Here is a 14,897-nt window from a genome sequence, read left to right as displayed (position 1 = left end):
CTGAAAGGGATAGGTGGATTCTTTCAGTTTCCATTTTATCCTCTGGATCCAAGATATCAGTACAATTTTCTGTAATAATTTATCAAAATATGATGTCTAGACTCTTTTTTATTTATGGTTTTCAGGAAGTCCAATTTTTTTTTAAATTATCTCTTCTTGATCAATTTTCCTGGTCAATTGTTTTGCCGACAAGATAGTTCACATTTTCTTCTAATTTTTTCTTTCTTTTGACTTTGTTTGATTTTTGAAATCTCATGGAGTCATTAGGTTCCAGGTGCTGAACTGCAATTTTTGAGGAATTATTTTCTTTAGTGAGCCTTTGTACCTCTTTTTCCATTGGGCCAATTCTTTTTTTTAAGGAGTTCTTTTCTTCAGTGAATTTCTGTACCTCCTTTGGCCTATTCTGCTTTTAAAGGAGATCTTCTCTTCAGTGAATTTTTCTGCCTCCTTTATGATTAGACCAATTCTGCAGAATTGGATTAGAAACCATTTATTTTCTTCAGTATTTTTTGCCTCTTTTACCAAGCTGTTAATTCTCTTTTCATAATTTTCACTTTCATTTCTTTTTTCTAATTTTTCCTATCTACCTCTCTTATCTCTTTCTTTAATTCTACCAAGAATTCTTGCTGGCTTTGGGTCCAATTAGCACTTTTCTTTGAGGTTATGCTTGTGGTTTTTCACACCATTGTCTTTTAAGTTTATTGTCTTAGTATCCCCTGCCACTGCAGTAGCCTTTTATGGTCAAGTTCTTTTTTGTTGTTTGCTCATTTTCCCAACCTAAGTCTTCACTTTGATTTTTATGTTAAAATTGGTATCTGTTCACCTTGGGGGTGGGGAGGCACTGTGCTAAGTTTCGTGCTTTTTCGTGCTGCTGTTTTCAGAACTAGTTCTGGAGGTCTGAAAGTTTTCAGTGCTTCCAAGGGTAGAGGATCTTCTCAAGAGATCTGGGAGGGCCTTTCAAACACTAAGATGCTGAGTCTATTGGTGACATAAAATAAGTAATATTTCCTCCCAAGGACCCTCAGAGCCTAAACTAATAATAAATGCATTATAAAAATGATAACATATTTCTTTAGAAGTCTCTTGAAATGATATTCCCTTTAAAGTAAGTGGCTTCTTAATTGTCTATAATTCTGGGGGGTGAGGCAAAAAATACATCCTTGTCATAAAAAATATGTAAACTGATAGCCATTATTCGGTAGATTGGAATAACAAGGAAAAAAAGCCTTTGTTTCCCCCACATTGGCTCAGAGGAAGCAGCTTTCCAAGAAAAAAAAACAACTCTATTTTCCAGGCTGCTCACTTTCCTGCTGACATCAGAGATGCTAGGGCACCAACAAGGAAGTAAACCAGAACCATTTCTGTTTCTGCTTTCTGAAAAAACATAGAATGCCAAATGGAAAAGGACCAAGTCATTAGGGAAAGACATTTATTTCCAAGTTTCTAAAACAGTATTAAAAACAAGGAGAAAAATTCAAATGTATAAAGTGGTACAGTACTTAACAGTATCCTTTTGCTTCTTGGCATATCAGTCACAACTCCTTAACAATAAATCACATCAGCATTCAGCGCTAAAAGTGCTGAACCATAGAAACAAAGTGATATTGCAGTCAATTTGTTTTTAAACAACACAAGAGAGTTTAGCCTCACCTGAACAGAACCACCCCATATGTTTGCATATCATACGGTAACTGACTGACACCTTTTTACAAATAGCACTTTTTAGCATATTTCTTCTAGGCAAATTAGGGATGTGTTGAATAGTCTAACAAGTCATCATTGTGTTTTCCTACCTTTCTTTTATGATGTGTTGTAGAAGCATCCATTTCCTCCTCTCCTATATTGTCAATTTGTGAAGTCGGACTACAGTTCATCCTCTCCTCTTCTTGCCTCTGAAGTCTGTCTGCTACAGCCTGGATAGCTTCTGTCCATTCTTCCCTAAGAATTGTAAATGAAACTTCTTGTTAATAGAGGATTAGAAAAAAGGCACAAATAGTTTCCAGTTGTAGAACTAGGTTAAGAAAACTAATCTGACTGACATATTTTATTTTGAAGAGAAGACTAATTCTAAAAGAGTTTAGCATTAGAGGCTAAAGGTTGGGGTGGGTGGGAAAGAAGTAGTTAAAAGAGGCCAATCTGTTTACATTATGGCTTATTACATCAAATTTTTAATTTTTGATATAATTATGCCCCTTTAAAAACAATTAGGATCTTTATTTGCTATTAGCTAGCAGGAAGTATAAGAGAACACTTTTTTAAAAACAGGCTTAAGTTTTAGAAATTTCATGTGCTACTTTGAAAATTCCATGGAAGCTAAGAGTTAAGAATCAAGATCATCTGAACTCACTTCCTATAACATATACAAACCAAAGTTAATTGATTCTATTAGCTGAACAAAACTGTGAAGGCCATCTAGACTTCCAGATCCTGGAAGATGCTGAATAATATATTAAATATTGAAAACAGAATGGAGCAGTAACCAAATTAATCTTTAATGATTGAGAATACAACATACCCAAAATCCAAATGAATCTCAAAATATAATAGTTTAAAAAATTAACTATATGGACTAAACTATTTTAAGAAACCTCTAAAACAAACAACAGGCAGGAAACATATCAATCTTCTCTCAAGTTCTATTTTAAATGGTCAAATCCTATGGTTTAGCACAAAATGGTTTAAAGGAAAAGACAGGGCTGGAGAAGGAAACATATGTCCAAAGAAAGGAAATGGTACAGTAGAAGTTGCCCAATATATTTAAAAAGAAAAGCAAAAACCAAAAATGCAATTAAAAAAACAACCAAAAAATCTCAATATCATCAAAGAAACAGGAAGAAACTGCCCCTCTAAATCATGTCTAGGTAACTGAGAAGTCTACAAAAATGGAATATTCCTTTCCTTCATAAATTCACACATGATGTTCAGAACCCTCAGCACTTCCTAAGAATTTCTATTAAGAACCTAAGATTTTTCAGTATCAATTTTCAAATACCACAGCTTTGCTTTAGGATGGTGCTTTTGATAAATCTGAGTGGTAATCCCATTCACTCCCAACATGGAGGATGAAACAATAGGAAGAACTAGAAAGGGAAGACACAGTATAGAGAAAATAAGTATTTTTCCAGTTTAGTTCTATTTTTGCCATACTGGTATCACTGTTTTGAAAAAGTATAATGAATTCTCCAAATATCTGTTATATTCATATCCAAATGTAACTGCAAAAACACACTCAAATGTAAAGAACAAATAATTTGGTGATTATTCAATGTTTGGATTACTCATGCCACTTCTCTCAAACAGGTAACTCAGAGTTAACTGTCCAAAGAAGAGATAAAGGAGAGATAAAGACAGCCACTAAAGAAATAAAATAATATTTTTTGTCTTACAAAAAGAATAATGTGGTATTGATTATTGGGTGTTTAGTGTAACTGAATGATGTGTTCTGGATTCTGTAGAAATAATTGATCAAATCACCAGTGAATGCCTTAACAATATTTGCCTAAGGATTTAAACCATGAAAGAGGTGTATGTGTGTGTGTGTTTTGGAGAGGGGAACAGTGGGGGTAGAAGGAAGAAGCATTTATGAAGTGCCTACTATGTGCTAAGCACTTCTTACAAATATTATTTCATTTGATTCTCATGGGAGGTAGGTTCTGTTATTATCCCCATTTGCAGATGAGGAAAAGAGGCAGGCAGAGATTAAGTGACTTTCCCAGGATCACATAGCTACTAAGCCTCTGAGGCCAGATTTTAACTCTTGAACTTTCTGAATTCAGGCCCAGTATTCTACTCACTGTATCACCCAGCTGCCATAAATAACAAAACAGAAGAATCTAATTCTCAAATGGAAGTAATCTGATTGTTAGTCAATCAAGAAGTATGTATTAAGTGCTTACTATGTGCTAGGCCCTGTGCTAGGCATTGTGCTAGGCGCTGGGGATACAGAGAAAGGGTAAAGCAATTCCTACTCTCAAGAACATCACATTCTGATGACAAAGGCAACCTAAAAACTGTGTGTGTACACACAAATATATGTGTATGTACACACGTATGCACACAAAAACACACACACACACAATAAATTGGAGGTAATTTCAAAGGAAAGATCTTGACATTAAAGGGGACATGGAAAGCCTTCTGGCAGAAAGTGAGAATTTATATGTGAACTGAGGGAAGCTAGGAAATCCGGGAGGCAGAGATAAGAAGGGAGAACATTTCAGGCACAGCAGAGAGCCAGTGAAAAAACAGCATTGGGAGGTAGAATGTCTGGCAAAAGGACCAGCAAGAAGGCCAGTACCACTGGAATATAGAGTCCATGGAAGGAAAGAAAGTATAAGAAGACTGGAAAGGCACAGGGTTGGTGACAGGTTATGAAAGAGCATCAAAACCAAATCAAGACATATTTATTTGATCCTGGTGATAATAGGGAGCCTCACTTTGATAGATGAATGGAGGACAGAATGAAGTAGAGGAACTTGAAATAGGGAGAAAGAGTTTGGTTTCTAAAAAGTTCTATGTTCTCTTATGAGCTACATCTTATTGATAGATTTTTTTAACATAGTAAACATGAAATAGTCTAAAAAACTTACCAAAATGTTTTATCTATGGAAGCTAAAGAAGAAATTCTTACAAGCCAGCTTGGAATAGTATTATTCTGTCTAAGACAGTTAAGAGTATAAAAAAATTAATTTTAGTGAACATGCACAATTAAATTCATGTTATCTGACAAAGGAAGTCTGAAAAATACTTTTATGGGAAAAGAGAATAGTATATTTGAGTAAAATATTCATTCTTCCTTTTTGTAGCATTTGTGCTTCCTATTCAAAGTCTGTTTCTTTATCAGGTCTACTTATTTACTTATCATAATTGAAAAAAAAGAACACAAAGAAGCAAATGACAACTATACAAAAATTATATTTATAGGTGTAAAGCCAATTATCTACCTGTGGACTGAATCATAACACCTCCCTCCCCCTTTTAAAAAAAAAGCAAGTGACCTTTCCTCTGGAGTATCCACATGAAATGTTCGTTCTATAACAGTGGTCCACTGGAGGCATCTGATAATAAATGTATTTGGCTTTGGTCGTTCTGTTTTCATAAGCTGGCATTCTAGAAATAGAAGATGTTTCCATAAATATTTTTGCTCAAATAACACAGCAAACTTTTTTAACATTAAATCTATATAGATTATAGGGGAGAAGATATATATTTATAACTTTGTATATCAAACTACTAAAATCTTACAGAAAGTTTAACAACTTTTACTGCCCCCCTCCCTCTTTGCTTACCAAATAAAGTGAAACTCATCAGTTTCGAAAATCTCCTATAATCTCAACCTAAAGTACTATACCACCAGGATCTCCTACTATGGCCTCGTCACATTCTTTTTGGCCAAACTTGACTATTCATAATTCTCAGAACATACCTTCATACTTTATGTTATTCCTTCTCACCCATCTGCCCTCTTTTCATCCCTATCCCTCCTCATCATTGATTTTCAAAATTTTTTCACTAAAATGACCAAGCTAAAATACCAACACCTTTAAGAAGACCTTCCTTGGTCACCCAAACACATTTTAACTCATAAAAGAGTGGATTTATTCTATTTTGTGGTCCTTGTCTCATACTGCCTTGTATTGTATTTATTCCTACACATCTCACATCTCCCTGACTAAACATTTTCTTCAGGGCAACAACTGTATTATATATGCTTAACACAATATTTTGCACACGATAAGTACTCAATAAATGTTTGTTGAATGAATATACTAGCAATCAAAATGCTATATTTCAAACATAATACTTATGGTTACAATTCAATCTCCATTTTAAAAAAAAATACTTGATATTTTCTATTTCTTACATTGCCATTGTTATTGCAAGTATCCCTCCTCCCATCCCTCCCAGAAAGCCATCACATATGATAAATAGTATTCTTTTAGAGAGGAAAAAGGAACTCAGCACAATGACTGATACATTGAAAAAAATCCCAAACCATGTGCAAAGTGTAACACCTGTGGAGCTCTTCCCTCCACAAAAGGGTAGGTAGGCCAAGGAAGTATCTTCTCATCTCTCCATCCCAGTCCTGCTTTATCTTGATAAGGATGTTACATTTGCTTTTGATTTGGGGATATGTAGTTATTCCTTCAATTTATGTTGTTTCTGTCTCTGTTTATAGAGTTGTCTTGGTTCTGCTTACTTCAACTCTGTCAATAACTATAGATCTTCCCATGTTTCTCTTTATTTATCACACACATCATTTCTTATAGCACAATTATGTTCCATAACATCCAAGTATCATTATTTAGGCATTCCCCAATTGATGGGTACCTACTTTGTTTCCACTTCTTAGCTATCACAGAAAGTTATGCTATTGGAAGTATTTGTCAACCTCCATTATTATAACTCTCCTTTCATTTTAGGTCCTTATATCCAATGATGTGCCAGTAAATTTTTAACAATTGACTTTCTAGGAAGGAAGGGGAGGAGGGGACAGGAAGAACTGTATACTCAACCCACTTTTCTCTAACACTTTCTTAAATCTATTCAATCACCAGAACAATAAATAAACCAAGCCCTGATCTGTAGCATTTTATGATTTCTGAGGTACGAATGCTCATACTCAACATTTAAAAAGCATATGATCTAACTTGAGCACACCACATACTGGAAAACTACACTCCCACAGAAAAGCAATCAAGGTCCTGAGTGAGACATACATTTTCAGATACAGCCAATACAGGAATGGGTTTTGATTGTCTATGCACATTTGCTAAGGGTTTTGTTTTGTTTTTCTTTCTTTCTTTTTTTTAATTTGATTTAGAGGCCAAGGTTGCCAAAAGTATAAAAAGAAAAGAAATAAGATTCACTGAAACATTGTTTTAAGAATGTGCAAAAGAAGGAAGGCAGAAGGAAATACAAGCAGGATAGCTTTGAAAGTTGCATGTTGGAATTTATTATTAACTTAAAAGGAAATGTAAAGTATACATAATAGAAACTCGCAATTTCATGGTTCCTACAACCACCCCTCCAAAAAAGAAGAAAATTATAGGCCCTTGGCCAAGCTACATCGTTTCATGCCTGGAATACTGCACTAATATTTCCTAATTCATCTCTGTACTTTAAATCTTGCATGAAACTCACAAAGATCTGACCTCCTCTGCCTATCAATTTCGCATACCAACGTGAAATTAATCTTAACAAGTCATTTTAATCACCTTCAAAAGAAAACAAAACTTTAAATAGTTCCCTCCACATTTCCTATAAAGTTCAAACAACTTTGACTAGTATCTGTGGCATGCTATCCACAACACAGTTCTTGTCTGCTTTTAGTTCCTACTATTCCCTATAAAATCCCTTCTTTCTTGCCAAATTGGTTTATTTCTTACATCACAAACATACCACGTCCCTTCTAAATTCTGTGTCTTTTTCCACCACGCCTGGAATTTTCTTGCTGACCCTCTTTCTGCCTAACAGCCCCATGTCCTTTAAAATCCAGCTCTTAGAGGAAATAAGCCATATGACATACAGATTTGTACTTCATATAGCACTTGGGGCATGCCTTATATCTTGAAGTCACACGATAAATATTTGTTAAACGACTTAATGGAAGATTTTAAAAGGAATAAATAAATGAAAGTAATGGATTAATTAGGCTAGCAAGTAAATGAAGAGGCATTTGAATTTTCATATATTGTATGTTGCTTTAGTAGACATAGGATCAGGCAACACTTTCAAATACAATACTTATACCCTGGGAAGAAGTATCATTTAAATGAACAATTATCATTTGTAGTAAGACAAAAGAACAGTAGTGTGTAGTACAGTAGAAGAGCATTGGATGGTAGAAACTTGATTTTGAGCCTCAGCTCTGCTACTCCCACACCTTGTGTAACTTTAGAAAAGTAATAAATCTCTTTGGAGGCTCACTTTCCAGATTTAGAGGTGAAGAAAAAACAGAAAGAAATTATCAGATAAAACAGGAATAGTAATACTGACATATAACCATGATGTGGCAATGATTTTTCAAAAAAGGTAAGTATCATACATATATAAATAAATGATTATCACTATTATTAATTTGGAAATAATTTCTTTAAATAACAGATGCATAGGTATTGAAGTGATCTGGGTAGAAGTATTGATGACAGGGAAATTTGGTCCACTTTCCTAATTGCTTTATCTCAGCCTTCCTATATTTTCTAGCTCTTGTACAAACCCAATAAGTTCTTTAAAGTCACACTTCTCCTTGATCGTTTCCAACTGTAGACTGTGCCCTGCTGCATCCCTTCCTTCAAATAAATAATACTTTATTTCATTCTGTCTTTAAATAAAAAAAGAATGGAAGAACGGTCATTTTAAAGTATTTGAAGGTGCCAGACAATTTCTGGCTCAGGCCTCTTGGTGCCACTGTGATAAGACACGGATTGTGATGGAAAAGAAACTCTGGCTCAGACGTCTTGTCACCACTGTGAGAAAAAAGACAGTGCCCGTACCTCTATTTTGAGTGTCCAGATATTGTTCCTGGAAACTCAAAGGTCATAACACCTGCAGAATCAAGACTGGGAAAGAAGCCACAGCTCCTGCTTTGACCAGCTGGCAGATGTCAGTATCTTCCCCCTTCTGTTACTTGTTCCAAAACATGTATGGCCCTTCCTCTCTTGCTTTCTGTAAAATTCCACTTTTCTATGTTGCTTACTTATTCATATTCTACATAAGGTTGCTGAAGCTGATGATCTTGGTTCTCTAACTTTTTATACAGATGAGCCTGTGCTCTGTAGGAAAATAACTTTCTCTGAATGTTAATTTGGTGATTGCCAGTAGTATCTAATTAATGAAGCCTTGGATAGTATTTATCATGGAGGGCATGTAGGACCATAGATTTAGAGCTAGAAAGGCCTTTAGAAGCAATATGATCCAAGATTCCCATTTAATGATGAGAAAACTGAGTTTCAGAAAGGTTGGGTGTGTTGTTCAAAGTCACAGATCTAACAGGGGTGAACTATGAACCCAGTTACTTCCAAATCTAGTGTTTACCCACTGGAACATGATTCTTCTCCTAGGAATGTGGGGTTCAGGGCAATCAGAAAGTAGTCTAAAGGCACTAGGCAAATCTGGGCAGGGAAGAAAAGACTATGATAGGGTGGGAAAGGGGAATTTGAAAGGTGACAAAACAATGGTGTTCTAACTTTCAATTTTGCCATTAGCTAGAAGCCAAGAATCATCTTGAGGGTTGCCCTTAGATGGCTGATATCTGCTCCACAGTTCAGTTTTGATACTAGGTGCAAACTGGTGGTTTTGCCCTTGCTGCCTATCTGATTTACAGAATTCCCTTCCACATTTTCTCACTTCCATATGCCATCTTACATAGCCCAAGAGCAAGACTTTTCCTATCTAGTAATTATTAGAGATAATAACAATTCTTGAAGTGTGCTTACTGGCCTGTCATTATATACATTTTTTTTATCCTGTTAAAATGTGCACAATTTTTTAAAGACCAAAGCTTACAAAATTACTTTACTAAAACAATTATAGGAAATTAAAACAGAAATGGAAAAAAATTTAAGCACTACAATTAAATGAAGGTTAATGCTACACATGTGAGTTCTAAAAGCCACTATCCTAAATACTATTTAAAATACGGCACTTTTAATTCTCAGCAGGCATTAATTGGTGGAATTTATTAGAGTGCTAAGAGTTCAGCCCAAGGCTACCACTTTAGTTGCTATTCTCAGGCTAAATGAATCTCTGAAAGTGAAGAACTTCAATCCTGTATTTTGAAGAATGTTGTTTAAAATTCAAAAGAGCAAAAAACAGTTGGAACTCTAAATCATTGTTCAAAAATTGTGTGAGCCAGGAAATAGAAGAATTCAACAACTCAGTTCTTTTATGTCAGCTCTCTACAACTAGGAATCACAAACATGCCCAAATGCCACAGAAAAATAAAAAGGAGCAATTAGTTTTAAGACTATTTAAGATCACACTGACCCAAATGCTTAAAGAGAATTTATCAAGCCAATTCCAGTATGTTACTTGATTTTTAATAGTATTTTTTTCTTTCGGAGTCACAATGACTTTCGTAAAGTCAAATATAATTTTAAAACCCCAAGAAGAATTGTGCAAATATATGGATAAAATATGTGTAATTGGAGAAATAATTCAACATATATAAATAAGCAGTGGCTATCTTAAAAAATATAAAGCAATTAGGATTATTTATCATATAACATAGCTTGATATTTTTTATTAAATTTCAAGTGAGCTACTGCTCATACTTAAATTAGATAGTTATGCTAGTTAAACTCTCCTGAGCAACTCAAACTACAAGCTGTATTTCAAAACGTTGTTTACTTTACACCATTCTGAACCACAGATGACAAAGTTTGCTTGAAGCTGTAATTACTCTGTAAAGCTGGGAAGCCAATTAGAGGGCCTGAAACCTGCCAGTTCCAAAAAAAAAAAATTAAAAAAAATTAGAGATCATCTGTTCTGATTTTATTTAAAAGTTTAAGGTTTTAATTCAACAATTTTAACCATTTAAGTTCTGATTTTATTCTTTTTAATCAACCAATGTACAAAATGAAATAAAAAGCCAGAATGAAGGTACAATTCATTATGCTACAAGTAAAAATTTGTTACCATTTTAATAGAAATGGCATCATGTCGACAAAGAAATACTACGAGTTCAGTAATGATAATTATGCATTGAACAAAAAGAAAGCCAATATATCAAACAATATTCTTAAAGGTTATTTGAAATAAAATCAAAACCACTTTAGTTTCTTTCTATTCAGAAATGATATGGAATATAGAATCAAAATTTAATATCAGCATAGAGAATGATTCATTCAACAAATACTAAATGCCAACAACATGCAAGATACTATAAGGTATCTTAGAAATGTTATCTATGTTCAAGGAGATTATGAGAAGGAAAGATATATTATGAGAAGGAAAGACATATCAACTAATGCCCACAAGTGTGTCAAGTGTCAAATATGAGTGACACATAAACTATAGGCATATTCTACCTGGAAAAAATGAAACAAGAAAGACAAAATCAAACAGTAAAAGAGAAAAGAATGATAAAGAGAACAAATATGTTATAGATAGTAGTAAATCTCACCCAACAACTGAATGCCTTAAAAATTAGAACAGGCTGAATACAAAACAATGATTCAATAAATCAGTAAGATACATTATAAAAATTAAAAGACTGAAAAAGAAAACAGAAGAAAACGTAAGAAATATAATAGCTAAACAAGTGACCTGAAAAATAAAAGAACATAGAAGAATTAGCCTCCCTGAAAATCATGACCAAAAAATAATGATAATAATAAAGCCTGAAAACCGTACTTTAAGAAATCATATAAGACTTGTCAGCTATCATAACAACAGAGAGAAAAGATTGGAATATATTACTCTAAAAGGTAAATATAAAGGCTTTAACACAACAATAACCAATCTGATTAAACTAAGTATAATCCTAAAGGTAGAAAAAAATGAGCTTTAATGAACTAAAGGATTATCAAGCATTCCTAATGAAAAGGTTAGAATTTATTAGATATTTTAAAATGAATAAACAGAAGTCAAAAGAATATATTTGTTGAAATAGGAAGCCTACATGTGGAAATCAATTGTTCACATGCTGTTTGCTTACAATGTAAAGATATCTTCTCAGAACTATAATATCTATAAGGATCAAAAAGAAAGGAGAACTATAATATCTATAAGGATCAAAAAGAAAGGCAAATAAGACAGATGGAGGTGTTAGTGGTAGACTTTCTCAATTATGACTGTCTTAAGAGAAAACAGAAATGAGAGAAGTAGATTATATTGGGGAAGAAAGGAAGGGAAGAGAAATTACTATTTTATGTAATAGAGGGATATAGAGAAAGAGTATTTACAAACCTTATTTCATCTCAACTGATAAAAGGAGAATACATTTACATAGGGAAACACATGCAGGGATGTGCACACATGCAAAAATCACGGTATAAATACATTAGGCCCAAAAGCAAAAAAGGAGGCAACAAGCAGAGAGGAGGAGAACATGATATATCAAGGAGAAAAAGATAGGTAAGGAAATCCTGATAAACATAACAAATTGCAATACCAGAGGCAGCATGGGGTGGGGGTAGGAGAGGGTTTGAGGAAAAGTAGATTAAAAGAAAATAATGAAGAAGAGCCAAACAGATCTAGAAAATTTCGTTAGATGGAATCCCACTGGAAATCTAAGAAAAAGTCATGGTGAGTAAGCACATGAAGACAGAGGTCTTCAGATACTGGGAAAAATCTGAAGCAGAGCTTGACAGGGCAGAGCACTCTTCTACCCAAGGAAAAGGTTGTAAACCCCATCGAGCAGGGGTGGCAGATCTATATGGAGGTATAGAGACAAGGAACAGGTGCAAACAAGCAATACTGTGGCCCATTAATCACTTCCAGGTCACAGATCCAGGGCTGCCTAGCAAGGGGGTTATTTTACCAATACCCTAGAGTAGTCTTAGGGGCTAGGAAGTGTCCTAAGAAAGAACCAGCTTCAAAAGAAGAAAAAAAAATGAAAGTGTATCTGAGAAAGGGCAGGGTCTCAGTTCCAGCCTATACTCCAATCTAAAGCCTGCAGAGGAACAAACAGAAGAGGAATCCTAGACCAAAGAAAAGCTTACAGTTGAATCGCTGTAAACCAGCAGTTTCCCGGGTAGATAATAGTAGCTGAGTCCAAAAAAATCTATTTGATGCTCAAACTCAAACCCAGGTGAGGGATATCAAGTTTCAGGGATACAATCAGAATTTGTTCTGAATCAGACCACCTTGGGAGCACTGAAAGCTCACAGGTCCTCAATCTGAGTGGTCTGTGAGATCTTGGAACAACACAACACTCAATACCCCAAGAGAGCAGAAATAGGAATGTGTTCCTGGTGCTCCCTCCAGAGGTTCACAGTGCCTAACGTAAAGTTCAAAGGCATGAAGTAGGCTGGAAAAATGAATAAACAAAAAAAAAAACCCAGCATAAAAGTTATTAGGATGGCAGGGACCTTCAAGACAAAAAGCAAGAAGAAAAGAATGACTCTGAAACATCTAGAAGAAAGACCTCAAAGAAAAATACAGCTTGGACACTAATTCAACAAGAATTCCTCGAAGACATGAAGCACAGTTTGATTTTCTTTTTTTGCCAATAAAATGAGAGAGCTAGAGGAAAGAACTGGGGGAAAAAAGAGACCTATGGAAGAAAAAACTGGAAAGGAAATTAACAGCTTGGAACAAGAGACACAAAACTGCCCAAGCAATACATTTTCTGAAATGAGAATGGACCAGATAAGAAACAATGACATCATGAAACGACAAGAAATATTAAAACAAAGACAAGAGACTGACAAAATAGAGAAAATGTAAGGTATCTCACAGCGAAACAACTGACCTAGAAAACAGAATGAGGAAAAAATAATTTAAGAATCGGCAAACTACAAGGACATCATGACCAAAATAAGAATCTAGATATCATATTTCAAGAAATCTTAAAAGAAAACTAGTCAGATCTCCTAGAATAAAAGGGCAAAGTAGAAATAGAAAGAATAAAACAGTCACATCCTGGGGCGGGGATTCGGGTGGGAAGCCCTAAATTAAAACTCCCAACAACATCACAGCCAAACTCCAGAGGTTTCAGGTCCAAGAAAAAATACTGCAAGCAGCTAGAAAGAAATAATTGAAATAAAGAAACAACTCCAATACTGAGAAGCCATAGTCAAAATCACACACAATTCAGCAGACACAACTATGAAGAACAGAGAACTTGGAATTCAACATTCCAGAAGAAAAAGTCATTTCTTGGCTTGTGTTGTTGAGTTGTTTCACTCATGTTCAACTCATTGTGACCCCATTTGGGGTTTTCTTGGCAAAGATAATGGAGTGGTTTGCCATTTCCTTCTCTAGATTATTTAACTGATGAGGAACTGAGTCAAACTGGGTTAAGTGACTTGTCCAGGTTCACACCACTAATAAGCATCTGAGACTGGATTTGAACTCCCAAAGATGAGTCTTCCTGATTCTAGAACCAGCACTCGATAATATCCACTGCACCACCTGACTGTCCATTCTTGGCTTATGCTGAAGAATAACTTCCCCAGTAAAACTGAGTATAATCCTACAGAGGAAAAAAATGGATTTTTAAGGAAACAGAAGTCTTCCAAGAACACCTGAAGAAAAGAAAAGAGATACATAGAAATTCTGAAGTACAAACGAAGGAATTAGGAGAAACAAAATGATAAACAAAAATGAACAATCAGAAAGGACTTAAAAAGGAAAAATTTTTACATTCTAAAATGGGGAGATGATACATGTGTCTCCTATACATACTGTCATCATCAAGGGTCATAGATGGAGTCTATTTAGACAGATATTCTTAAAAGAAAAATAGAAAAAGAGGAGAATACATAACAAAGGAAATGAAAAAGAAGGCTAGGGAAAATTATATAGCATAATCAAGGAGTGCAAGTAGACGTTCATACAAATGAGAAGGAGGTAAGGTAACAAGTAACATTTGAAACTCACTCTCATCTCATGAATGTCATATCCATCTCAACTTCCAATGAGAAAGTACAAACATAAACACATAAAAAAATACACTTTGTTCAACAGGAAAGTAGGAAGGGAAGGGTAGAAAGAAGAAGTTGTGAGAGGGAGTATAGTTTAAGGGAGTAATTAATACTAAATGAAAAAAAAAACCCTAAGGATGTACAAAAATATTTATAGCTTTTTTGAGGTGAAAAAGTAAAGGGTATCAGAGGAGGTAGCCACCAACTGGAGAACAGCAGAACAAGCTATGGTTTATAAATGTGCAGAATACTATTGTACTATAGCACGATGATTTGATGCAGAAAGAAGTGAGCAGAACCAGAACA

At 34.7% G+C, this 14,897-nt stretch overlaps 1 protein-coding gene across 1 annotated transcript in view; it reads right to left on the bottom strand.

Moving 5' to 3' along the window:
* AKT3 (AKT serine/threonine kinase 3) overlaps positions 1 to 14,897 on the bottom strand; it is a 429,482-nt gene that overhangs the window by 154,744 nt on the left and 259,841 nt on the right. The window contains exons 3-4 of the mRNA XM_036754934.1: positions 4,998 to 5,109; positions 1,794 to 1,938 (exon numbers count right to left, since the gene is read on the bottom strand). Coding sequence (XP_036610829.1) covers positions 1,794 to 1,938; positions 4,998 to 5,109 — 257 coding nt within the window. The remainder of the gene's footprint in view (positions 1 to 1,793; positions 1,939 to 4,997; positions 5,110 to 14,897) is intronic.

Source organism: Trichosurus vulpecula, chromosome 4 (assembly GCF_011100635.1).
Source record: "Trichosurus vulpecula isolate mTriVul1 chromosome 4, mTriVul1.pri, whole genome shotgun sequence".
NCBI lineage: Eukaryota > Metazoa > Chordata > Mammalia > Diprotodontia > Phalangeridae > Trichosurus > Trichosurus vulpecula.
This window is presented reverse-complemented; position numbering and strand designations above follow the sequence as displayed.